This window comes from Lissotriton helveticus, chromosome 7 (genome assembly GCF_964261635.1).
Source record: "Lissotriton helveticus chromosome 7, aLisHel1.1, whole genome shotgun sequence".
In the NCBI taxonomy this organism is placed as follows: Eukaryota; Metazoa; Chordata; class Amphibia; order Caudata; family Salamandridae; genus Lissotriton; species Lissotriton helveticus.
The window spans coordinates 124,974,612-125,002,327 of NC_136068.1; the positions used below are offsets into that span (position 1 = coordinate 124,974,612).

Here is a 27,716-nt window from a genome sequence, read left to right on the forward strand (position 1 = left end):
AAGCATTTAAAGGCATTTTTGTTTTTTTCTTGGACGTTGGCGACCCACCAAAAATCGACTCACTCTGAACCAGTGGACAGCGACCCACCCTTTAGGAAACACTGATCTAGCCACATCCATGGAAAGCACTCCGCCAATGTAGGAAATCGAGAACACCACACTAGCTGCCCACTTAGGAATGTGCTATGTGACAACAGAACATTTAGACTGTACTCCTCACTAGCCGTCCTCCTAGGCATGTATTTTTTCTATATTTTGACTACATTTATACATTGATTCGTGGTCTATAAGCTAGCCTACAATTCAATATGCACAGAATTAACACAGCAAATCTTTAGCCCCACACTTGCCACCCTCCTATGTATGTAAAACGTATATGCAAAAATGTAAAACTCAACCCTAGCTTCCCTCCTAGGTATGTACTGCATAAATATTCAGAATCAAGGTCTTGAAACTAACCATCTACCAAGTATGCAGTACAGCAGCGTTTCTCAAACTGTACGTTGTGACCCACTAGGGTGTCGCGAGCTGATTGTTGTCGGGTGGGGAAAGTCAGAGCAATAAATAGAGATGCCTTTATATTCTGTGTTTAGCTTGTCACATTTGTCAGTGCTCTAAAGGCAGAGGTCAAATGTCAGACTATGTCTTCTGGCAAATTGCTTTTTCTTTTAACATTGGATTGGTGTTTACCTTTCTTTCTCAGACTGCAAAGTGAGAGGAGATTTTAACCCCTTGACCGCGGCGAAAATTCCGCCACGGTGCGGGTGATTTACGGCGTGGGCGTGGTTCGGACGGCCCCCGGCCGTCCTCCGCACACGCCCACCGTGACGTCGGGCATGGAAGGGGTTAAAGTTTGACAATCATGCTGGAGTACAAGGAGTGTGAATGAAAAGGATGTAGGATGTCCTTTTTTGCAACACACAACAAAATGTAAATAACTGTAAATGACCTATATGCATTTAGCAGTTAGGAAAGCAGTTAGGAAAGCAAATGTGGCAAATCTGAAGTGTACTAGAACCAGAGATTTTAATAGGATCAAGACACTTTACTTGGTAATGCACAAATGATAAATATTCATAGAAACCAGATTTGTATATTCACTTGTGGTCAATAAAGCTATACCAGTAAAACTGAATGTATGAGTAAAGTTAGTGGCCATTTCAATGGAAAATAAACTGTCTGCAAATGATGAAGTGCTACCACACAATGCTTTAGTTACGTTCAAAAATCACCCATCATGTTCATTAAATGTAGGTGTTCTAACATAAGAAATCCAGAACCTCTAGCCTCTCCTCCTAGGAATGGACTGCACAGGCACCTGTACATTTAGTCCCCCACACTATTTGCCCTACCAGGTAGTTGGATCACAAATACATGGAGTCAGTGGTCCCAAACTAACCCCTGCCCTGGTTTGCCCTTGACAAATACAGGATAGCTAGTGTTCAGGCTAGGAAGCTACTACATACATACATGTAGTCTAGGTTTCTATGCTAGATGCTCCAAGACAAGAATTACACAAATATAGAAAATCTAGAATTCCAAACTGGCTGCACTTCTATGTATGCTGTAGATGAATACATGAAATATAGAACTTAGCCGTAGCCTCTAACCTAGGTATACTGCATAAAAGAGGGTTTTAAATTGGGCAATTCACAGGTATTCACAACACCAGTATAGGAAATTGGGAAAGCCACATTTGTCGCCCTCAAAGAAATGTGGTACACTAGTGCAAGAAAGCTGGGTCTCCAAACCATGACCTCCAGGTATGTTCTTCGCAAATACAGGAAGAACAGTGCTACAACCTACCGGCCCTTCCGTGTATGTGCTGCACAAAAACAGGAAACCTGTGGCGCCAGCCCGTCCCACCATCCGACTTCCTAGGCCAGTAGAATGTGTTTGATCTCCATGTAATGACTACTGCTGTTGGATTTCAGATTACTGACTAATATTTAGCCTTGCAAGTTGAAGATACATGTATCTCCCACCCTTACCCCTTCTGTTGCCCAGCCCAAATGTCTATTTGGTGCAAACAGCCCTCTTCTCCTCCATCAGGGCTTCCAATGTTTAATTTCCTTCTCTTGCCTCCTCCCCACAACTAATTCTGGGTGTTCAGAGACCCTCCCTCCCAGCTCACCTGTAGCACTTCTTGATGTCATCGGACGTGGCATTCTTGTCCAACCCCAGCACGTGGTAGAGAGAATCTCCGGACGTGGACAGGGAACGTTGCCGCTGCTCTGACATGGTCAGCTAATCTGTATGAATGAAAAAAATATTTGTGAATGCCTGTGAGGATGTAAACTGTTGTCAATCAATACTCATGAAGATGGAAACTGCCTACTGTCAATCTAAAAGTTCAGGCGGGGGAAACTTCCAACAGTCTAACAGCTGTGAGGGAGGAAGTTCATATCAATCTAACCCTTGTGAGTGAGGAAGCTACCATCAATCTAATCGTTGTGGGGGAACAAACTACCATCAACCTAACCCTTGTGATAGAGAAGCTACCATCAATCTAACCCCTGAGGGGGAACAAACTACCAGTAACCTAACCCTTGTGAGGGAGGAAGCTAACATCAATCTAACCCCTGTGGGTGAACAAACTACCATCGACCAAACCCTTGTGAGAGAGAAGCTACCATCAATCTAACCCTTGTGGGGGAAGAAACTACCATCATTCTAACCCTTGTGAGAGCGGAAGCTACCATCAATCCAACCCTGTGATGGAGGAAGTTACCATCAATCTAATCCTTGTGAGAGAGAAGCTATCATCAATCTAACCCCTGAGAGGAAAGAAACTATAATTGACCTAACCCTTTTGAGGGAGGAAGCTACCATCAATTAAGCCCTTGTGAGGGAGGTAGCTACCATCAATCTATCCCTTGTGAGAGAGAAACTACCATCAATCTAACTCCTGTGAGAGCGGAAGCTACCATCAATCTAACCCATGTGGGGAAGGAAGCTACCATCAATCTAACCCCTGTGAAGAAGGAAGCTACCATCAATCTAACCCATGTGAAGAAGGAAGCTACCATCAATCTAACCCATGTGAGGAAGGACGCTACCATCAATCTAACCCTTGTGAGAGAGAGAAACTACCATCAATCTAATCCTTGTGAGAGAGAAGCTACCATCAATCTAACCCTTGTGAGAGAGAAGCTACCATCAATCTAACCCCTGTGAGGAAGGAAGCCTACCATAAATCTAACCATTGTGAGAGAGAGAAGCTACCATCAATCTAACCCCTGTGAGGAAGGAAGCTACCATAAATCTAACCCTTGTGAGAGAGAGAAACTACCATCAATCTAACCCTTGTGAGAGAGAAGCTACCATCAATCTAACCCTTGTGAGAGAGAAGCTACCATCAATCCAACCCTTGTGAGGAAGGAAGCTACCATCATCCTAACCCTGGTGGGAGATAAGCTACCATCAATCTAACTCCTGTGAGAGAGGAAGCTACCATTAATCTAACCCCTTTGAAGGAGGAAGCTACCATCAATCTAACACTTGAGGGGTTGGAAACTAGCATCATTCTAACATTTGTAAGAGTGGAAAATACAGAAAATTCAAAATATGAGGGGGCATCCAATATGGTATCGTGACTATAGATAAAACAGTCCTAGGATTTTCATAACCCTTTCAAAATATATCCCACAATCAATTGTAATAACAAAAAAATTGTGTTCTAGGACTTGGAATTTTCTATTACGGGTGCCAATATACATAGCAGAATGTTAAGAAAACACACTGCGTGTATTCTGTCCTACACACAACAAGCTCCCTTCCAAGGCCAGTTAAACAGAGCAATCTCTGTGATGAAATAGTATGCCTTAGACATAACTAGTGATCAGTTAGTTTTCTACATACAATTGTACACACTAAAAAGAATGTTACTTAACCTGTAAGTGTCTATTGGTAGCATGTAGTGCCATATAATCATATGCTTAGCATATCCTGCCATCTAGTGTTGGGCTCAGACATTGCAAGTTGATTTTATTAGAAAAGTCTGTAAAAGTTACAAGATTTTGGGTCATATGTATCATATATGTTACCAATAGCAAACAGCCCGATTCGTTGAATCAGGCCATTTGCAACAGGTAAAATACAATTGGAATGTATGAATTACAATTTGCGATTTGATGACATGTTACCGAATCACAATTTAAAATTGTGAATACATACCGATTCGGTATTAGGGAGAAGCGTGTTTAGGACGTCTCTTCCAAATACCGAATCGCTGCAGCATGTAAGAATATTTTACGACCAAAATGCTGTCACAAAACATTTGCATTTTCCCACCTACTTCAAGAAGGTGGCAACCCATTCGCAAACTGGAAGCAGTCCCAAAGTTTGTAAAAATGTGTTTAAGAGCAGGCAGTGGTCTTTTCATTTTTCTTTTTTAAATGCAAACTATTTTCCTTTAAGGAAAACTGGCTGCATTTTTTTAAAGACTGCTTTATTTAAAAGCAATCACAGGCATAGTAGTCAGTTTACCACAGCAGACCATCATCCCTGTGATTTTAACGATTTGTAATGGGTTGCAAATTGTGACCTGCCTCATTAATAATAATTACGTAGGTCGATTTGCTAGAATGTTTTTCACTCATCGGGTGAGGTTAGGACATGTGCAGCAAATGAGGCAGTAAAAATGACCATGTAAGTTATATTGTAGGAAGGTAAATGTATAATAGGAAAGATCGTTCATCAGTCAGTAGCTTCTGGGGGGGGGGCCATGTGGTGCATATACATCTACGGCACGGCACACTACAAACAGATGCTTACAGGTTAAGTAACATATTCCTATTGGAGCATGTGTTGGCATTAGATACAGGGTGGGTGCAGCTTGACTGTCTCAGCCAGAGCAGAATCTTAAGCGTGGGTACACTCCGAATGGAGTAACCATGTGCACTATAAATCTTTTATTATTATTATTATTATTTTACATATGCTTAGCATCGAGTGTAAAGTAGTGCTCCCCAAAAAGCGGTGGCTAGATGGTTGAAAATGTGTTTGTAAGACAGCCTGAACCACTCTAGCTTGTTGGTTAGCTAGAACATTTCAACAGTAATGCTTGAGGAATATATGTGGGTTATTCCATGCGGCTGCTTTACAGATGTCCACTAAAGGAATGCTGCCTAAAAATGCTCTTTTTTTATATGCAAAATGTTGTCTTGGAGTAGCAGATCGCACTAATTAGGCCTTGTGGTCAGTACAGTGCTACTTGTCTCCTGTGAGGGTATCATGCAGTGACTGAGTCCAGTTGATTAGCTGAATAGCCAGTCTTCAAGGACTTTCGGGACTCTGGAAGAGATGGGGAGGTCCGAACATGATAGGGTAGCTCATTCCATGTCTTCACTGCTAGATAGAAGGAGTGACCTCTGCATATGCTACGTCGGATGTGAAGGTGAGGGTTAGAGAAAGGGATGCGGAGCAGAGGTGTCTGGTGGGCTGATGGAAGTTCAGGCGATGGTTCAAGAAGGCAAGTCCACAGTTTTGTACGGCCATGTATGCATGGGTCAGGAGCACGAGCTGGCATCATTTCTGTACCAGGAGCCAGTGGAGTTCGCGGAGGTAGGGGGTGACGTGGGTTTCTCTAGGGAGATCCAGGAGGAGTCTGGGTGTGGCTTTCTGTATGGTCTGTAGTTGTCAGAGGAGGTGAGAAGCGATCCCTGCGGTAGCAAGTTTGTGTACATCTTACTATCCAGCTTGCAATTCCTGGTATGGAAATTGGAGAGCCTTTTCGAAGGTTAGAAAAAACGACAAAAAGCTGCAGAGTTGTATTAAAGGATTTTGTCTTTTCAATGTAAGTGCTCTCTCTGCTATGGAGTCTGGTTTTGGAAAGAAAACTAGGACATCAATGGACAGATTTAAATGAAAAGAAGAACCCACATTAGGGAGAAATTTTAGATTTGTTCTTAGTACTAGTTTATCAGGACGGACTTAGAAAATCTGTTCCTCCAAAGTGAGTGCCTGAAGTTCGCTGATCCGTCTGAGGGATGTTATAGCTACTAAAAAGTTTACTTTCTATGTGAAAATCTGTAGATCACATACATGTAATAGTTCTAAAGGAGGACCCATAAGTCTGGTGAGGACTATATTGAGATTTCAGATTGGTGCTGGTGGAATGGAGGGTGGAATAACCCTTTCAAGTCCTTCCATAAAGACTTTGATAACTGGAATTTTAAACAAAGATGTATGCGGTCTGTTTTGCATATACGCAGCAAGTGCTTCTAAATGTAAGTGAATGTAAGTGTAGGCTAGGCCTGCCTGTTGTAGGTGAAGTAGGTAACAAATAAGATCTTGTCCCATAGGTGAGAGTGGGTGGATCTGTTTTGTTAAGCAATAGTGTACAAATCTTTCAGCTTTGATGCATAGCATGCCTGTGAGGTGGTCGAACAAGCTTGTTTAAGAATGGACATCCATTCTTGTTGAAAATGTGGGTATCCAAACTCTAGGATCTCAGGAGCCAAATCGCTAGATTGAGGAGCTTGGGGTGTATGATCCTGCCCTTATCCCGAGTTAGGTGTGGCCAAATTGGCAACTTCTCATGTGACACAACTGATAGCTGTAGCAGAGTTGTGAACCACGATTTTTGAGTCCATGTTGGGGCTAATAGGATCAGTGTGAGGGATGTTTGCCTGAGGTTCTGAACCAATTGAGGAATTAGTGGGAGAGGAGGAAAAACGTAGGCAAATATCCCTGACCAATAGATCCATAGGGCATTGCCCTTGAAATGAGGGTGAGAAAACCTGGAGGCGAAGCTTTGGCATTTCGCATTCTATTGTGTGGCAAACAGATCTACCTCCCGGGCTCCCCAGTTGGAAGTATGAGTAAAGTAAAGTTGTGCTGAATTCCCATTCGTGCACCTGCGAAGTAATTGTACATCTCTGGTAGGTATTCTGCTAGGAAGTGAATGATGTGATGTATGGCCCTATGCCATATGCAGTGAGCTAGAGAACACTGTATGGAGTGCGTTTCTCCCTGTTTTTTTAATGTAATACATGACAGTCATGTTGCCTGTGTGGACTAGAACCACCTTGTGTTGAAGATGTTGAAAAGCTTTGAGAGCTAATTGAATCGCAAGAAGCTAGAGATGACTGAAGTGTAAAGACATTTCCATTGAAGACCACTGAACCATTGACCACACACTGTGAGATCTTGCATGTACACCCCCCCCCCCCAAACAGTGTAAAGATGTGTCTGTTGTAATGATTAGTTGTGGAACTAGACTACTCTTCCCCGGACAGAGGGAAGGAATGCTTTTAGAGCAAGATGGATCGCCCAAAGCTCCAGAAGGTTGATGTGGAGCCCGGACTCCGCCGGAGACTGAGTCCTCTGATCTCTGCCTCTCCCATGTGGCTGCCCCACCTCAGAAGGGATGCATAGGCCACCATTGTGAACTCTGGTTGGGGAAGGGAGAGGGATCTGCTATTGACCCAATCCTGGTTCATTAGTCACCACTGCAATTGTCGGGCAGTGCCCTCCGAGATCTGAACGCAATCAGACAGATTCCCCTGATGTTGTGCCCACTGGAACCAAAAAAACAACTAAGAAGCATCATGCTAAATGAAAATTAGAAAAGGAGAGCAAGCATGTAGCGACACTCACAGTCCAGGATCAACTATGGTCCTGACTAATGCCTGTATAACTACCTTCACATAGGCAGAAACATGTTGACCTAACACGAGGGATAAAATCGGACTTTTAATTGTGGTCCTTTATCCTACACCTCTGTTTCTATATATGTCCAATTGGCAAAACTAATAAAGCTCTTTTTTGACACAATGGGGACATTTTAAATCACCAAATTCACATTTCACGCATCACAAAAAAAACAGCTCCACAGTAACCTGGTGTTGCACACACTAGGGTGGCATTCGGACACTCCTGGTGGGGCCCGATGATGAAGCAGGTCACCAACTAGGTTGGTGAGTGAGGGCTCTCTGAACAACCTAATGAGGTTTCTCTCATAGTTGATCCTGGACTGTGAGTGTCGCTACATGCTTGCTCTCCTTTTCTAATTTTCATTTAGCATGATGCTTCTTAGTTGTTTTTTTGATTTCTCTCGAGGGGAGTAGGAGCGTTGATTCCGTTCTCTTCCTCTCTTGTTGTTACAAGTGCCCACTGGAACTTCAGGTCCCACTGCAGAGCCCACATATGCCATATGGCATGGTCCACCAGCAGGACACAGGAGGCCATCAGGCCCAGGAGCCGGACGGTTATCCTGACCGAAACCTGGGATACAGGCTGAAAGATCGGAATCATATCCCGGACTCGCTGTTCAGGAGGATAGACCCGAAACTGCGTCGTATCCAGAACCATTACGATGAAGAGATGGTGTCAGGTGTGACTTCAGCACGTTGATGGAGAACCAGAGCGAATGCGGGAGGTCGGCCGTAGTCTGGAGGTGGGAGACAACAGCCTGGGGCGAGCCCACCTTCAACAGCCAGTTGTTGAGATAGGGGACTACTGGAACCCCTGATCTGCGCAGATGAGCTGCGACCACCGCCATCACTTTTGTGAACACCCGAGGGGCACTGGTAATGCCAAATGGGAGCACAGTAAACTGAAAATGCTCGTGGCCTACCTTGAACCACAGGTAACCCCTGGTGGGACGGCAGGACGGGGATGTGAAAATAAGCATCCTGCAAGTCCAACGCTATCACCCAGTCTCCAGGGCCGAGGGCAGACAGGACCCAAGCGAGCATCAACATCTTGAACTTCTCCTTCCGGAGGAAGCGGTTGACGTTCCCGAGATCCAAGATTGGATGCAGGCCTTTGTCCTTCTTGGGCACCAGAAAGTAGTGGGAATAGCAACCACAACCTACTTCAGGGACAAGAACGCGCTAGATGGCTCCCTTGGCTAAGAGTGCTAAAACTTCCTGTTGGACAAGGGCCAGATGATCCTCCGACATGCGATGGTACAGAGGTGGCATGGATGGAGGTGTAGTCTCGAAGGGTACTCTATGTAGTCTTGTCAGAGATATTTGGTCACATTCCTCTTGAAGGCTTGGACCAGAGGGAGAAGGAAGTAAACTACTGCTACAGGGCCGCATTTCCTCACTTTAGGCCTTTGTCACATGCTACACGCCAGACAGATCAGTGTCCGCAAATGATATATATTCATTACCAGACCTATAGCATTGGTTGCATGTCATCAATTCAGGCCCATGGCCAGGTTGTCATCGTTCGCAGCTCCACGCTGTTGGTCTGCTTTTTAGGTCTGATCTGCAACAGCGCATGCGCTCTGATTTGCAAGAGATAATTTATGCAACAAGGGCCTGCAGCCAGCACACTGATTTACATTTGTTAACATCATTGTTACATTTATTTGTTGCCTTGTAATTGGCCCGCACATGCTGGCTTCACTTCCTTTTCTTTCGACTGAAGCATGGACCAGGCACTGATTACATCAACTTGATTGCTCTCCTTTCGCTGATCGAGCTGTGGCTGAGGTAATACTTTTATTATTCTTCCCTGCTGTCCTTGTTAAAACCTCTTGTCATTTGTAGCAATGTTTTACTATACCACACACACTTCAAAGATGCCCTTTTCTCCTGTAAAATGGATGTTTACTGCACAAAAGATGTCATCAGCTTTTAATGTGAAAACAGAGGTTATCTGCTTCCAAATAAATTTTCACAAAGGCATGGGCACAATTGCTTTCTTTACATTATTGGATTTTTTGCCAAATGTCAAGTGTTTTCTTTTTTTCACGCAAAGGCAAACGCATGGATTAGCTCAGAATCACCGGAGTGTTGGGCCGAGACCTAAAAAGCACTAGCAAAGCCAATAGGTCTCGGCTTTAAGCCTATTGGCTTTGACATTGCTTTTTGTTCATGCTGAACAGCATGGTTATTGCCAACTTTGGCAATGATTTGTAACCATGCTGTATAGTAGCATGACTTCTGGGAAGCATGGCTAAAAATATGAATAAAAAAAAGGACTGATTCATCCGGTGTTAATGCACTTTTTTTATTATAAAAAGAAAAAAGGAAATTAACCCTGGCTGCGTCATAGCGCTTTCTTAAATTAGTTTAAGCCCCACTGCTAAAGCGTCCGTGGTGCAGTACAGCATGGCTAAAAACATTGCCCATGTCAATAGCTCTCATAGGTGAGGCCTGTGGACTGTGCTATTGCTTGTTGAGTCTGTGACTACAGGGGGCTGGCAGGATTCAGCATGCACAGACTGGCAGGGTTGTGGCTGCACACTTTGGTGAAATCTATAAAAACATTCCCAGATTAGCTCCAACTGCCAGTTAATGCAGACAGATCAGCTTCCGCCGGCAAAGCGACCCCTGGGTTGGGATTAAGTTAGCCTTACTCCTAGCACGTGGTGGATTAACAGGTATTTACACACTGGCTGTGTCCCTTCACGGCTCTTCTTTAACCCTTTCCTGGCCAACTAATCCAGGTAGCAGATGCTGAAACACCAAACATTAGTCACAAATCTGCTGTGTTCATGGGGTTACAACGCTGCTATTCTTGCCAGCTAGGAGACACACATGCTGACTGAGCTCTGTGGGTGAATGGTTATGTTAATACAGAATTACATAATATAACATCAGTGATTAAAAAAACAACAGGCATATGCATTAAAGTAAATACCAGGAGCAAAGGGGCAAATTCTCAGAATCTGCCCTTTGCTCCCGGTATTTTTGCATTTGGGATGCATCATCCCAAATGCAAAAATCGCAATTTAAGGAATCTCTAAATTGAGATTCCTTAAATTGCGATTGCATTTAAGGAATCCCAAATTGAGATTCCTTAAATGCAATGCATGAAAGTCAAAAAAATAGCGAATTCGCTAATAGGAGTAGCAAATTACCATGAAGTTGAACTTCATGGTAATTTGCTAAAACTTTGAAAAAAGCACTTTTGTGCAGAGATCAATTTCAGGGGGTTTTGACACCCTTGCACCCTTGAAATTGCATGAGTAATTTGCGAGTACCTACTGGTACTCGCAAATTGCTCATGCAATCTCCAATTCATTCCTATGGGCCTGTAGGCCCATAGGAATGAATGGGACAGCATTCCTTAATTTGCGAGTAGCAATTAAGGAATGTTTAGGAATCGCTATTTTAATAGCGATTCCTACATGCATAGGCTTTTGCTATTCCTAAATAGCGATTCCTTAAAAATCGCTATTTAGGAATAGCAAAAGGCTACGGTGATGCATCTGCCAGTTAATCTGTTAAGCAAGGTTATGGCTGTCTACTAAGACCAATTAGCAATTAATGTAATACACAAAAATACAAAAAAACTTACAATGTCCTGAAAACCCTTTAGTGAGGGATCTTTATAGATATTAATCACAACTTTAAAAAACTGATATTCGCGAATTATTGTTAGCTAAGCAACCATAAGGCCTTCTAGTGCCCTTTTCAATGCATCACAGAAGCTGCAAACGATTGGCTTTTTTTCCAATTCTGTTACTATCCAAGAAATACTTCTTTCCCTCTATGTGCGAGGACTACTAATTTTTTGACAGTAGTACTGCAGTCTTACAAATATATTTAATATTTATAAGGAGATCTGTTCCTTGGTAGCAACACTGCAACAGTCTTTCTTCTCTGCAAGTTCCCTGGGATGACCTGCAGCTGCTGAGGGTAGACTTTTGTGAATATTGCTCTCTCTATAGGAGGAAGACTATTCTCTACATATTACCTGGCGGAATGTATTTAGTTTCAAACCAGCACTTCTGAACACTTCCAGCTCCATGCAATCAGCATTGTCTCTGTATGTGATGGCATACAGATGTACTGCTCATTTGCAGTCTACGTGCAAACTCTGAGGACATCTAGTCAGGCCAACCACAGCCTTTATGATCTATATGATCTTTTAGGGTATCTATTTTCTTACGGTAGCTATTTGTTATAGTTGATGTCACCAGTGTTAACCGCGGCGGGGGCCGCAACCGCCAACAGCACAGCAGTATGAAGGTAGTGCGGGCGACAGCCGTTGGTCATCAAAAGCAGCGAAGGGGTTACTGATGATGACATTACAAATGCAACTGATTACATAAGTGTTGACATCACATTTACTATTGGCATCACTATTTAAATGACAATGTAAGGCTGGCTTTACTACTGACAGCATCAAGAGGCTCTTATAAAGAATACATAGAAAAGATGAACAAGTCACTTGCCTTCAGTAACACAGATAATCTATGTAACTATAGATCCCTTACCCTTAGAATATTTTCAGGTGCCAGACCAGATCCGTATCGTTTTCAGCATAGCCACTGGAAGCCAGTAGGTGGCATAGTGCGGCTTCACGTAGACTCCACTCTGCCCTAGAAACGACCACCCAAGCGATCTTACACCAGTTTCTTTCAGTGCACCGTCCACGTCCTTGAACGTGGAACCCAAAACCAAATATTTATGCTAGTGTGCACATCTCCAATTTGGGATGTTTTTAGATCGAAAAAGAATCCATTCAACAGAACAGGGAGGTAGGAGGGCAGTGAGGAATGTACTGTTAGAAAGAGTAGAAGAGCATTACCAAATGTAAATAACTTGATCTTTTCATGGATACTTCCAACTGCAGATTCCTCACCAGAATATATGCAAAAGCAGTACCTCCCCTGGTAGCGGGTTTGAGGAAAGACAGACCAAAAAGTCCTGCAGGACTGAACAGCCAAATAATCACTCCTTTTGGGTCTGGCTGTCAAGGCAGCAGTGTTTTGTGAACATATGCACTGATACACGTTGGGACGTGACAAAGTTCCAGGACAGGCAGCTTTGGCCCTGTAGGAATGGGCCCTAAACCCATTGACAAGAACGAAATCCACAAATGCAGGTGGGGGATTAAACGCAGTCAGTTGCTGCCACTCTGTTGCCACCCATGTAGATTGAAAAGATTAGGGTGGAGGACCGTGCCGTGTTCCCAAGGCTGAAGGTCCTCATGAAGCGGTAACGACATCGGAAGACAGATGCTCATGGCCAGAAGGTCCAGGTATCCGGAGCAACCAGAATCGCTTAGGCCAGGTTGTTCTTGATCTCTTTCAGAACTCTAGCCAGGAGAGGCAGGGTGGGAACAAATAAAGGAGCCCCATCTTCCACTCAGCCACAGTGCATCAGTGTTCTTATGCAACATCAAAGGGCAAATCTTTCAAAACTGCGTGTTGTGATGGTAGCGAAAAGATCTGGCCAGGGTTCTCCTCACATTGTGATCTTCCAGACGCCATCTGCTCAGTTCATCTGGTATGGTGCTTAGTGACCCTTCTAGGTGGTTTGCAGTCAGGTAAATGTCCTGGCGCTATAACCACCTCAAGTCAAGAGCTGCCTGACACAGGACCCAGGCCCAGCATTGCCCTGCCTGTTGAAGTATAACAACAGGAGGCGTTTTCCATGAAAACCTGCACCAGTCTCTCCTTTATGGATGAAGAGGAAGGCCTTCCCGATCAGACGGGAAGGCCTTCACGATCAGGCAGGAAGGCCTTCACGATCAGAAGAATGGCCTCACAACTTATCTCACCATGATCCAAGATCGAGCCTGAAACATTGCGATCATAGACTGAATAGTCTGGACTTATTGCATGTGAGGAAAAGCATGAATAATTTATTTTTGATCCACTGGCTTATGGTAACAATGCCATTTAGTTTCAAAGTCCTTCAGTTTCTCCTCTAGCTCTCAATCTTTAGCTCATGAGACCTACAGAAATTTCTTTAAATAAACCTTTGAAGTACTTTTGACACATCTCTCATTTCTTTCACGGAGGATTGAGCCAACCTGAATTGAAGGATTTAATCTGGCCTGGAGTGCAATAATTTCTTGACTGCTTCCAGGAAGAGCCTTCTACAGAGAATCCGTCTACTTTTTACCAATGCATTCCCTTGTTCAATCTTAATGATATCCCTGTCTGGGGATATCATTAAGTGAAAAGTCAGGACTCTTTCTGCTAGTCTTCCATTAAGAACTTGTCTAATCTCTACTGATGGCCAAACTTTCCAGAAATGAAATTAAAGCTTCTTGGGTCTGAGTGCATCTTCCAAATGTCACGTGTAAATCCTTTGTTTATCACAGCTGTGGTAACTATGCTTACAAGTTTCAGAGGTCTATCTAGTTATACACCCAACATAGATTCTATGATAAAGGGATAGTGGAAGTCCATCCATATTTAGTAGAAACTCAAAGTATTTGGTTCTGCCTATGCTGGGATAGCATATTAATTCCAGTTTGAACATATCCTCCCTACACTTAACTCTTGTGATGAGCCATGTACCTCAAGGGTTTGTTCTAATATTAGACAAGGATATCCTCTGTACATTCCGTAATACAGAAACCCCTCTATTCGTAGATGACTGAGATTGGAAACTGTTTTCTTTCAAACCTGCTTCAATGGATGATTTGCTTTCAGATAGTTTTGTTTCCTGAAGAATTATGACATTTGTCTGCATTCACAACACTCACCCTTTAAGATTCTAAAACTCTAATTCACATCCTTGGGATGCACAAATCATTAAAGTTCCATAAATCTCAGTCACCTTGAAAAGCGTGGTTTGGGGGCGGGGAGTAGAAGTGGCAGAATCTAGCAAAAAAGGATTTGTGTGTTACAAATGACTGACTGAATCCTAACAAAGGAACACAAACTCTTTTCAACTACTACACATTCATTCTTTCTGCTACTACAAAACGGTGGCTGTCTTCTCACTCCGTCCCCTATCCGGAGCCAGCCAGTCCCCTTCAGATGTTTTATCCAGGGTTCCACTTAGCATTTAGAGATCATTATATCCTGGCTTTTCGAATACTAGCAGGGGGTTGGAACTGAGGACATAATATTTGGGGTCAAGGACAAGTGTTCATGTTTATTTTGTCTATTGGACAATAAGGCCCAATTCTGTGCAGCACAATCCCTTTAGCTGCAAGTTTACAGTACCACAGTATGGATCTGTTAAAGGGGATTGTCTGCCACTTAAGGAAACATTTGAATCCATATGTATAAGTTGTTCAAACCAACATATATGATTCATTAATAATAACACCTTTACTAGTAAAGCAAGCGCTCTCAGGAACTACTGCGAACTAAGATTGCATTACTGACACCGAGACCAGGATAAAAAAATCAGGTCTCCAAAATACAACAATTTGAGACTATTTATAATTGTCCCAGAATGCTCCCTAATTATATACAACAACATGCATGAGCACGAAAGCAAGATTGGCGATTGTTTGCTTTCAAAATAAAATGTTTACAAAAAGTAACACTATGAAAAATGTTTGCTGAAGTATTGTGCAACATTAAATATAATTTTTCTGAGGTATCGGTCAAGTATTGTGCAACATTAAATATAATTTATCTGAGGTATCGGTCAGTAAAACAGGTTTGCACCATGCCAGAATAAAATATGCATAGTGGAGAATTAGTCTTAAAACATTATAGGTAATATTGTGTGCAACATAAAAATAAATTAGGGGCCTGATTCTTACAAACTCAAAAAAAGTGCACCCACAGGTACATGGCCATGCATTGGTGCAGATTCACAACTTCCAGGAATTCACGTGTTTACAGAACCAGGCTTGCAAACTGTACTCCTAACAAACCTTTGTAAATTACAGTGTTGCATGAGTGTTGAGTGATTACAAATTCACTTTCCCTGAGCTCCCTGTTTATTACACCCTGGAAAAGGTTAACCTCTTGCGCCCTTGTTAGGTGTAAAATTTCAACATTTTACAGTGTGAGAAGAGATTCGTGAGGAATTGATGAATACCCTTAACCCCTTCCATGCTCATGACGGAACGGTTCCGTCATGAGCGTCGGTTGGCCTGTGCTCATGACGGAACCGTTCCGTCATGAGCCCGTTGGCTCATTAGAACGTTCAGCACAGCGCGAAAATTCGTGCCGCGCTGAAGCGGTTAAAATATTTAAATGTTGTAAGGAAACACTTACTCACAGGGCACACCAACCTTGGAATTACTAAATCCCACCTACTCTAACCCTTGAATGTAGATTAGCAAAAAAGTGGCAAAATCGGGTACTTGCTAGAATCTGATTTGACCTGATATAAAGCCCAACATAATCAGAGAGGTCATCATCGGAGCTCCGACAGAATAAGAACGCTTCCACAATTTGCCACCTTACTGCATGCACCAAAAAGGACAAGTGAATTTTTTTACAAGACAAGTAAATTTCTGAAGAATCCGTCTGTCGAGAAGTAGATTTTTTATAAAATGTGACACCCGGGCTCCCTTTCCTTGATAAAGGGCGAGTGCCATCTTTGTCGGCAAGCATCCTGGCCCGGGTCAGGTCTTTTCGAAAATTCCACACCCTAGGCCACCTTCCCTTGATGGAGTGCATGGGCCAATTTTCCATCCCCACAGTCACCTGTCCTCATATCGAGATGGAGGTCATCTTCACACTTCATTGAATCTGTGACCCAAAGTAGCAATTTCGGAACAGAAACAGGAGATGGCCTGGACAGGTTCTGTGTGCACAGAGGTACCCTCCCGCAAGCACTCAAATGCACAAATGGAAGGAGGTCTGGGCAAAGGCTTCCAGATTCCTGTTCAAGAAAGGAGAGGCAGGGGAGAAACCTCACATAATCAGGAGTAGGCTTTAGGAAACTACCATTTCTCTCTATGCTCAACTGCACACAACAGGCAGTTCTTGCTGGGCATCTCGAAGAGGCAGCCCTGCTGGGTCAGCTCCCATAAAATACAAACCCTAGAACCGAGGTCCTGACCAGTAGCCCAAGCACATCAAAAATGTGCACCTTAAGACGCACTAAATAGAGTGATCCTTCATAAGGGAAGAACAGTATCACACAGAGTCATGTATACGTGTTCCTCGATGCAGCACTTCCAGAAGCAAACAGAACACTTTTCCAGTAATAAGTCTCTTTATTTGTACTTCACCCACAGCCTTCAATAGATCCAACAACCTCAATTCAAATCCTGCTACCACTTTCATTTTAGTATCTCTGACTGCATGATTCTTGCAGTGCAACTGTTAATGATGTTCAACAACAATCAATGGTTATACCATCAGATACCACACTCAATGGCACATGTCCAACACCAAATTCATCGTTTTCTCAGGAGTGAGCAGATTTGGGTGCAGGAACAAGGTCGTGCTGAGTGACTAGCTAAGCCATGTAATGGCTCCATGACGTCCGTACCAGTATCTACAATGATTCTTAAAAGAGGAAGGATAAACTGGGAAAGGAAGTCACACTTCAATTTTTCTCAGACTGCCCGAGTCTTAAAGTTTTGAGAAGTTCAGCTGCATCAAGCACTGGCCGTATGGTTGTGTTCTTTCTTCCCTTTTAAGGTCAAAGCCTACTAGACAGTGCAGCTGTATGGCTGCTAAAGATTTGTTGGGGACATTCTGAAAGCTGACCTAGGAGTGCATTCTGCCCATTACTTACCATTGGCTCTGCAACTCTCATTTGCTTCCTTTCTATTTGTAGGCTTTACTTGTTAGGCTGTCTTGGATGTCTTTGTCCCTCTCAGGGAACATTGCATGATTACTGTACTCATCCACAAGTGTTTGCTTTCTGTAAACAGGCCTTTATAGTTCGCTCTTATCTTGTTATATTTGCTGTGCCTTCAAAGACCAAGGTCAAATGTCAGGCTCTATCAAGGGAAGTTAGTGTTTACTTGTGTTCCTCTGGCTTTAAAGTGAGAGGATGCATGTGACAATCTGGGGTTGTGAAAGGAAAGCCTTTTTTCTAGGACCCAACAAAACTTAAATGTCTGTAAATAGTTTTGCAAATATTTCAGAATATATCAGAATTAGAAAAGCAAATGATTTGTACATCAAAAGTGTGGTGGATACAAATATTTTAATACTATCAAAACCTAATGGTCCTATAAAAAGAAAATGCGTTGTCTGTAATGGCAGCATTATTGTTTGTGCACTGTATAATTGTATCAAGGAAACTGTAGGTCTGTGAAAATATAATAGTAATTTTAATTAAAAAAACCTTTTATATAATGGCAGTGCGCTACCACATCATGCATACTCCATTCCACTCTATGCCACCTTCACTCTACACCACTCCATGCCACTCTACGCCATGCCCCTCTACACCATGCCACTCCACTCTACACCAGTTCTCTCTACTTTACCTCAATCTAGGACGCTCTGCGTCACTCCACTCTGGTAATCTACTACACTCTATGCCACTCCACTCTACGCAAATCCCTCTGTGCCACTTTAGACCACTACACTCTACGCCACGCCACTCCACAACATTCCACGCCACTCCACTCTACTCTATGCCACTCCTTTCGATGCTGCTAACTTTACCATGTTGAACAGCTGCCACGCTGCTGTACACCATGGCTAAATCATATTGGCAAAGACAATAGCTTGTGCACAGGTGAGACCGGTTAGCTTTGTCAATGCTTGTTTCATTCCCATTTTTTTTTTTATTAAATCTCTGGAGACAAGCACTAATGGAGTCGGAGCATGGGCTGAGGGAGCAGGGAGCATTATGAAAAAATACAGGGTTCAGTTTTCTCAGCATTTTTAAGCAGAAGGACATCCTGCTGTACCTGGGATGGAATCGCCTTCAAACAGGTAGCGGTTGCTGAAAGCAAGGGAGCAAACAAAAAGGCCTGTAATGGGATAAATAGGATAGTAGAGCAGATGGCTTTGGAGGATCAGCATTTTGAATATTCCGAGCAAGACCACACATTTTTTGCATGTACAGAAGTAGCCATGGCAATAAAGAACTGCCCCTGGCACCTAAGAAACACTCCTTTCTATGGACTCGTCGTAAACACCTAAGAAGGAAAAGTTACTTAGCTGTAATCCTAATTCTCTTCTACTGCAATCCTCAAAGTTATACGCACAGAATTGTCCTGACATACAGGATCCCAGAACACTTTGCCCAAAATATTTCTGAAATATACATATGTATAGCTGCGCAAACCTATTCAGTAGAAAACTGTGCTTCCGTAGAAAAAACATTTTTTGCAGCCTATTCAAGGTTAAAGAGGGCTAAACTGCATTTTTGTTCCATTTAAAAAAGGTATTGAATTAAAATAAATTGTCACTACACCAAGAAAGGAGGCTAGAAAACATCTTTTACTAGCCTTATTGAAAGAAATTTTTTTAAAAAAGGGAACGATTGATCATGCCAGTCAACAGGCTGCAATATGGAGTCAAAAACTGTCACTGTGATTTTAAGAGCATCATCCAACATACCTTGAAGGTGCCAGATAGGTTGTTTTTTTCCGGTTCCTGCTAACAGGATCCTGGAGCACAGAGTTCAGTCTTTATATTTGTGGGGCAACCACTGCCAGAAAATGTCCGGGAGAGGGTTGGGGACGGATGACACTAAAGAACAGTCAGAAGATCAGGGTGCAAAGGTCCACAGGAGAGACTCCAGAAGGCAGCTTCAGGGTGCCCCGAAGGGCAAGGATAGAGAGTGTAATTTATCTCTGCTCACTCTTCATACTCCAAGGATACCTTGAGGGGTAGAACCAAAGAGACATACACAGAACAAAAGACGGCGTTCCTGTTCGACCTCAAAGCCCTTGACGTAAAAAACTGGTATTGTGCCAAGATGCTCACCGTTGAGATGTGGGTCTCCTTTTACATTGAAACACTTAATGTCAAACACATGTACGGTTGAGGTCAAAAACACATGCGCAGTTGATGACCAGTTCCAAAAGAGATCAGTTTCTTCTTCGTTTTCTGCAGAGCCACCGTAGTAGATCTCGAGTTATGTCGTACTGGAAGTCTCTGTCTCATTCAAAACGTGGGAGGATCATCTGGAAAGAAACCTTACTTCACTATTAATCCACAGCCACTATCTCATTGTCCTGCATGAGCTTCAAACCTGACACTTACCTATTTTTTAAATAATTCCTCTTAAAATTTAAAAAACATTTAGTCCGTTGGTTTAAGAAAGGTCAAAAGTGGTGCCGACTATTAGGCAGGTTGAAGGGAAGTTGAGAGAATGTGAGGCATTGTGGAAAAGAGATTCCACCATTTTACTCCAGTTTTAGACCAAATGCAGGAAACCTGTATTTCATCAAACTAGCTCTGGTGCGTGACAGAGCAGGTCCCACCATCAGGAACAGGGTCAGTGACCAAGAATCTGCATTCTTCTCTATGGATCCCAAAAATATGTCACCCAAAGAGTTTCAGAGAACGGGTTCAACTTCAGCCAATAAAATAATATTTAGCTGGCATTAAGAACACCAGGTCAAGTCCACTCCGGTAGCCGACTGCTCTGGTGAGAAATAATGACCAGGATAGAGGGGTCCGTATGTCTGTCCATATGAAGGCTGGACAATGGCAAAATGTTTTACACAGCAACCAGACGGGTATGTTTCAACACTCACAAGCTCTCAAAGGATTCTGACATGGTGGGAGTAGTACAGAACAGGATGAATAGGAACATAAAACCTGTAGAATAAGTCTTATGTCCTCCTCTTGGACAATGCATTCAACTCAGAAGCCTGACGATGCAGTAAAGAACAAGAAATGGCTGGGGTAAGGGGGTAACCCCTGTGTTGAGGAACTCATTCCTGACTATTGTACTAAGATTAAAATTAACCCTGGGTTAGGACTTCGATCCTTACTATGGCCATCAGGAAAACTAAACCATGACAGACGGATCAAGAGAGAAAACTTGAAGTCCTGTATAACCCAGAATCTAGTTAGCTCCACTACAGACTAATCTGCCTCTGAATTTTTGCAGTGACATGGTATTAACCTCAAAAAGCAAGTCTTGGCTATAGAAACACAACTGTTTGGATACACAACAGGAGAACCACAGAGCCTTGTATAATGAAAAGCCGAAAACACCACAGCAACGTACATAGCCAGTGTGCTATGAGATTGGCAACATCAAGTAACAGGCATTTATAAATACAACAGATTTAGCCTTTTAAAGGATATATAGTGTCTTGGGTATTTTATCCAACTACAGTCTTGAGGCTAATTAACACTAAATCAGTAGATCCCGAACTGTGGTCCGCAAAACCCCAGGGGTCTGTGACATTTCCAGGGGGTCCGTAGGCAGGAGTTTTAAAAGCATTGTAAAGTTCCTTCTATTATCAGCAGTTTTCAGGCAACAATAAAAGCATCAAGATAACTCTGGTTATCAATATACCTGCTGGAGAGAGATGCGAGTTTTGTCCAGTGGCAGCTTTGACTCATCTAAGTTAGCGCAGAGGGTTAATATGCCTGCTACAAAGAACGTGTACCATGCATCTATAAAAACAGTATTTTATGTGCATAGCTCAGTCGGTTACTGCTTTTGTCAAAGATTCTGTTGTTACTATGCAGTTCATAAGTTACAATTCTAATCTAGCACAGTGAGCTTTGAACTGCCATCAAAGAGCTGCATGCAAACTGCATAGTACAAGTTAGTAAATTATGTCCTCCCCCCCCCCCCCCCAGTCTTTCATTATCATGATGCTGCTAAAAAAAGGTTTGTTTGGGTAGAAATATATTCTATTATTAAAGTCAATGCTAACCACTGTTATGTTCTGAATCCTGAGTTTGTGCTTCTCCAGATCAAGCACTCTTGACTGCCAATATGGATGACATGTGAATACTACACCTTGTAGACCCCTTTGCCTAATGTAACATTTTCTATACACTGATTTGCAAACATATGATTCATTTTCTCTCTGTATGATTCTGACATAAACTGCTATGACACCCTACACTGGTATGAGAGGCACTATAAAACAAATGATGTACTTGTGACAGAGGGGCTATAAAGAGATAAGAGGCACTGTTGGAGGGTGATAGTGAGGGAATCATTGAAGAGCCCCAACAGAGATTGGTGTATCCTGGTGCACAGCAAGGTAATCATTTACTATGCTTCAAAAGCTAATACAATTCAAAATATAATGACAAATGTGTTGTGGAATGCACTATTATTTTCCTAAATTTCTTGGGGTTAGAGCCCCTCAAAGCCCCATTTGTAGTGGTCAGGCTCACTTGCTTCAGTTGGTGTGCACTGTAAGAGGACTGGTCTTACAACATTTGCCAGCGTTGCTTTGGGTTTCCAGTCCAGCCCGGACAGTAGCCTCGTAATGCGCAATAAAACCAAACATTAAAAAGTTAGTTGCCGAGATGCAGCACTGACTTTCCCATAAATGTTTTCGATCTTTGCAAATGTTTAATATAAAATAAACTTTTCTAATTTGAGTATTTGTTTAGTGTGCACTTGTTTGTGTATTTTATGCGGATCACGGTTTAATGTTTGAAATTTAAATAGTACAAATTGCTTGGGGGTCCCCGGCTTCCAGTAGTGTCTCAATGAGGGTCCTCAGGAGTCAAAGGTTTGGAAACCACTGCACTAAATAACAGTTAAATTCACCCCACTTGGTTGTACTCATTTTAGCAAACTTAGCCAGGTTAGAGTTCAACAAGATTTATTTAGTAATAACAGGCAGAACATTAGTTAACTGTGCAACCTTATGAACTGTATTGGTTCGCCAAATGTATGCGATTGCAAGATAGCTTACAAGGGTAAGGCACCCTTGGCAGAGATCCACGAGCACTGGGCAGCCTCCAATTGTGCATGGAGAGGAATATTTCAGAGAGGAGTGTTACATTGAGCTGAAACTCAAGTGTCGATGCAGAAATGAAGTACAGGTCAGAAGTAACACACAGAACGAGATGGAATGGATTATTGCATGAAGTGGAATGTTTCATGGAAAGAAAAGCAAGATGGAGTGAAATGTTGAAGTCGAAGGGTGCTGGTCCATGAAGCGGAACGCTCCATCTACTGGAGGTGAATGCTGTATGGAATGGAACTGAACATGCAGAGGAATGTCAGATGGAGTGGAGTGAGAAAGTGGAATGCTGCAAGGAATGGTATCCCTATTGCAGTTTTATATGGACAGCAATGTTAAATGGAATGGAGTATTTCACAGAATGGCGAATTGCAAAGTAAAGAGATGTTATTTCTACGTAGAACCTCTCTTTGTTGTCGATACTAAGGGAAACTCATGCTGTGTGCTAGTGCTGCACACAAAGCAAAGTCTTTAAACAATATTTTGAAGCTTGTGGGGAAGTTGGTAGGGTGATGAAAAGTGGCCAGACAACAGAGAGGGCTTCATTAAGAAGATACCTTCTACCCTTGACCAACACTGCTACAGCAGTGGTGGGAAGTGTCAATCAGAAACAACATTGTCCTGGGAGAGGAATAAGTTAGTAAATACAAGGAAATGATGGACGGAGCACTGAAACTTTTCAGACACTCACCCCCAGTCACAGATCTGGGTTGAATCGATCATTGTTCTATAGCTCACTTCGCCATCCCAGTTCAGACACAGCTATCTGCAAATCAGTCTTGACCCTGTTCCTTATGGAAACAGTCCAGTCCGAACTGCCAAGCCAGGTCGTTCCTGGACTGGAAACAAGCATCGTGGGACCAGTTTTGGGGTAAAAACCCTCATCATCCAGGCTAGCTTGAATCCAGTGGCAAAGTGAGCAAGGGATTCCGGATATTACAAGGACGACGCGTTACCCCGTACGCCGCTCGCAAGATCAACAGGTTTGCCATATTTGGGAACCATATAACAAAGAAACACCATGATGGCTACACAGCCGGTCACGGCTAACGCCTATGCTTATGATATTGGACTTCTCTGACCCGATCGGGCTGAGCCATCATTAATTCAGAGCAATATACGAGCAAAAAAATATAGAACAAAATCGTCTTTGTGATTTAAGATATACCCACGACTGTCACATATGAAATTTATCTCATGGGATCAGCTTTTTGAGGAAACCCACGTAGAACACGTACACAGGTCCTGCAACAGAATGAAACGGGGTAACCTCCGGAGGACTCACATTGAGAACTGAGCCTCATTAACTCAACTCAGGAGTTATTTTAACTCGAAAAAGAGACAATCTATTACTCTGTCTTGAAAAAGGTGGTGCGTATCAAGCCACAACACTGAAACGCATCGACGCATAAAGTTTTTTTTAATTAAATTCCAGGAACTATTGGGGTATCATCTGCTGATACTAGCCTGACATGATGTATAGATTCCAAACTGATTAATTGTTCATGATGTTTTTCTAATGATTCACTTCAAATTTGTCTCTTTTTGTACTTTTAAACATTTTGTTTGTCGATTTGGAACACTAGGAGTGTATAGGATAAATGTTTTTTAAATTACTGCGTTTTTAATAATTTTCATTGATTGATCAATAAATTGGACCATATCTTGTAAAGATTTGTTTTTACTTCTGCAATGTTTATGATGTGTACAACTGTGAGGCTCTCTGATTTTTGACACTGGTGTGAATGAAGTGTGGATTGAACTAGCGCATCCTTTAGTGACATTCATCCAAGGGATTTTTTCTTTTTGTTGAAAGTGAGCAAGAGACCCAGGTCTGGGCATACCCAGACAACTTAGGGCAATCAAAGTAAAACACAAGAAAATGATGGACGGAGCGCTGAAACCTTTCAGACACTCACTCCCAGATCTGGGTTGAATCCATCATCATTATTTAGCTCACTTCGCATTTAGACACAGCTATATGCAAGACTATATGCAAATCAGTCTTGACCCTGTGCCTCATGGGAACAGTCCAGCCCATACTGCCAAGCCAGGTCTTCCCTGGACCAGAACAATAATCCTGGGATCGGTTTCCGGGTAACACCCCTCATCAGCCAGGCTAGCTCAAATCTAGTGGCAAAGTTAGGAATTGGTTAGTCCAACTTGCCTATACCTTCAATGTGAATTTGCTTTTGATTTGTTTTCCCATTTCGTCTTTCGTTAAAATTTTTATTTACATCTAGGTGCAACAGTCGGGTGTTCTGGCACACCGCATTTTAATACAGACCTACAGGAAGATCTGTGAAAAAGCTTATTGTTCATTGACATCTACAATAACGACACAAACAGGATGTCGCATTGAGAAAGCTTAATAAATCCACCAAGAAGCAAGCATGGCGGTATCTTGCTTCAACTGCCAAGAACTTTCAGTCCATAATAGCTCCTAAAGGAGACAGACATTCTTAATAGTAGAGCACACAAGGATTCCATCAAACAAGGAAGATAGACCTAAATACATAAGACTTTAAACAAAATGGAGATGGTAACAACAGACTTGGCTTCCCCTTTTATTCTTGTAGGTGATAAAAACTAGCTGAAACTATCTGGAGGAGAATATGGAGAGGTATCCACTAAATATCAACCCTGGTGGTTATGGCAGTGTCAAGATTAACTTAATAGGTTACATGATAATTATTTATTTGTAAGGGGATGTTGAAAGTTGGACTGAGACCGTCAACATTATCGGCGCCCTCTTGCTCTCCTTAACCTTTTTGTGCGCGTAAAACGGCCGCCATTTTGAACACCATGGCTTCCCTGCTCCCGCCGAGAGCCAGCGCGCCTCTCTCCCACTCCTAGCTTCGCCGGCATCCCCCGCATACTGACAACCCCCCTGCCTGCACCTGCCGCGAATCATAAAACCCCTCTTCAGCGCTGCTCTGCGCCAGGCCCTCGTCCTGTTCCCAGCGCGACACCTCCCTTCTTCCCATTTATGATCCCCGGCCCTTTGATGCAAACCCCTTTTCCCCGTGTGCCCGTTTGTCTTCCTCGTTCCCAGGCCGACACCCAGCTCTGCCGATACTGTTCCTTGCCCCTCCCCGTGCAATAGAAAGTTTCCCCCCAGCAAGGGATCCCCGGGTTGATCAAAGCCCCCCGCCCTACGAGATCCGATCAAACCCCACACACTCCGTGAATCGGCGGAATATCCAGCTGCGCGATGATCATCACCTGTTGTGAACGGGGCGGGGACTCCCACTGTAACCTTGCGTGGGAACGGGCTGGGAAGGGGGGATTCGGAGGATGTCTTTCCGTACATCAAAGTATCGACGAGAATGTGTTACATGCAATAAAAAGATAAACTTGTGTATAAGAGGCCAGGCCTCAGGGATGCAGTTAGAGCACCTCAGAACGATACCTTCTGCCCGTTTTGTTGTGTTCTCCTCCGGAGAGAATAAAAACCTTGTTTCCTGCCTTCCAGTCTCCAGCGCCTGCCTCTTCAATAGTTTAAACTTCTTTGTGGGTTCAAGAGGCGACACCGCCGGGCAAATACTTAAGGATCTTATATTCTGGTTGGTAGTGCCCCCCAATTATTTTCACAATTGGCGTCCCAAGCGTGGGGCCCATCAGCGACCCATGGATCCAGTGGGAGAGGTCCTGACGACAAAGTGAACGACTGCAACGATCGGGAACGCGTCTGTCCGATAGACCCTCGTCTGACAGCCGATCATCCGAACTTCACTGGTTCCGAACAGACCTCTCTCGAGTGATCTACGGTCCTGACTGGGAACCATCAGGAGTGCCGCGAGGATAACGGAGAAGAGAGGACGATCGGGCGCTGGATTCGGAAGACAGGAAACTGTCCATGCGGTCCGGGTAAGGTCGTGTAACCACGACAAGTCGCGAAATATTTGCTTGATTGCTTGTTTGTTTAAAAATACTAGTATTGCTCTTTTTATTTATTTGGAGATTCACTGTCTGCAAACGGAGAAACAACGGGCTCTCTCTTTGCAAACAGTGGAGGATAGGTAGGGCAGCAGCCGTGCTTATTTTTTCTCCCCCACTCAATCACTTGAAACTGAACTGTTGTTCACAAAACTATTGTTTCCTGGAGATTCCCTATCTGCAAACAGGGAAGAGACCACCCTTTTTGCAGATAGTGAAAAGGGTAGGTAACGCAGATCTTTGCGGACCTGCTCATTCTCCCCATTGTTATTTATTGGTCTTTTGTTATTTTTGATCCATGAGGTATTCACTGCCTGCAAACAACGTAGAATAGAAATATTCTGTCCAGTCTTTGCACCTAGTGATAAGATAGGCAGTGCTGACTTTTTAGTCCCTCGTTACGAGCCGTCATGTCTGTCTTCTCCCCACTGATTAGTAGCCTGTTTAGCCCGGACCGCCTATTAGAGATGGACCATCCAGCCCCACTGGAAGGCACCCCTAATAAGGACATGTTCATGAAGCATGGATTGACCGCTATAGCCTATAGTAGACTATGGCATAAATATACAAAAAAGGGTCAAGAAAGTCAATGGCCCCTGATAGGATCCTTCGATGATGATAAAATAAAAACGCTAGAAACTGCCCTGGGTAAAAACAAGACAACACCTACTATGCTTGACAGCTTCGGCATGTGGCGAAAAGAAACTGAACAACGTAAAAAGAAAACTGAGAGTAGGTTGGAAAAAGAGCTGCGAAAAGCAGCCCACCTAGCTGCTCAGAAACTAGAAAAAGAGATAAAGGAAAGAGAGAAAGCTAAACAGAAACTAGAAATGGAAACGCCAAGCCAGTGTCCGGTTAGAACCCCCTCCATGCTCTACCCTGATTTACCCTCGAAACGACAAGCCAATGAGGACCTGCTGTTAGGTCCTCCTATCATCTACATGCCCCCTCCATATGCCCCTTCTCAACCCGTGGCGCAGCACGCGCCACCCCCAGGTACAAACGAAGGTACCGTCACAGCGTCGGCCCCAATGGCCTCTGTGCCAGCCGAACCCCTTGTGTTAAAACCCGCATCCACAACAACGATAGACGACCATGAGACTCGAGGGGCTGGCCCTGCAAGAACAAACAGACTAGACAAAGATGAGCGAGCGGGGATCGACAAAATAGCAAGGACACTGGTAGAAAGGAAGGATGATGAAGAGTACATCACAGATATGTTCAGCTCGTATACAGGGAGTCACAGACGACATTTTACCGTACGACTGTGTTATCATGTCTTGAATGCA

The 27,716-nt window shown here is 43.3% G+C and overlaps 1 protein-coding gene across 1 annotated transcript in view; it reads right to left on the minus strand.

Annotated features, from left to right (window-relative positions):
• Nucleotides 1–27,716, minus strand: part of DNAJC5 (DnaJ heat shock protein family (Hsp40) member C5) — a 244,403-nt gene that overhangs the window by 69,461 nt on the left and 147,226 nt on the right. The window contains exon 3 of the mRNA XM_078651667.1: nt 2,135–2,252. Coding sequence (XP_078507793.1) covers nt 2,135–2,241 — 107 coding nt within the window. The 5' untranslated portion in view covers nt 2,242–2,252. The remainder of the gene's footprint in view (nt 1–2,134; nt 2,253–27,716) is intronic.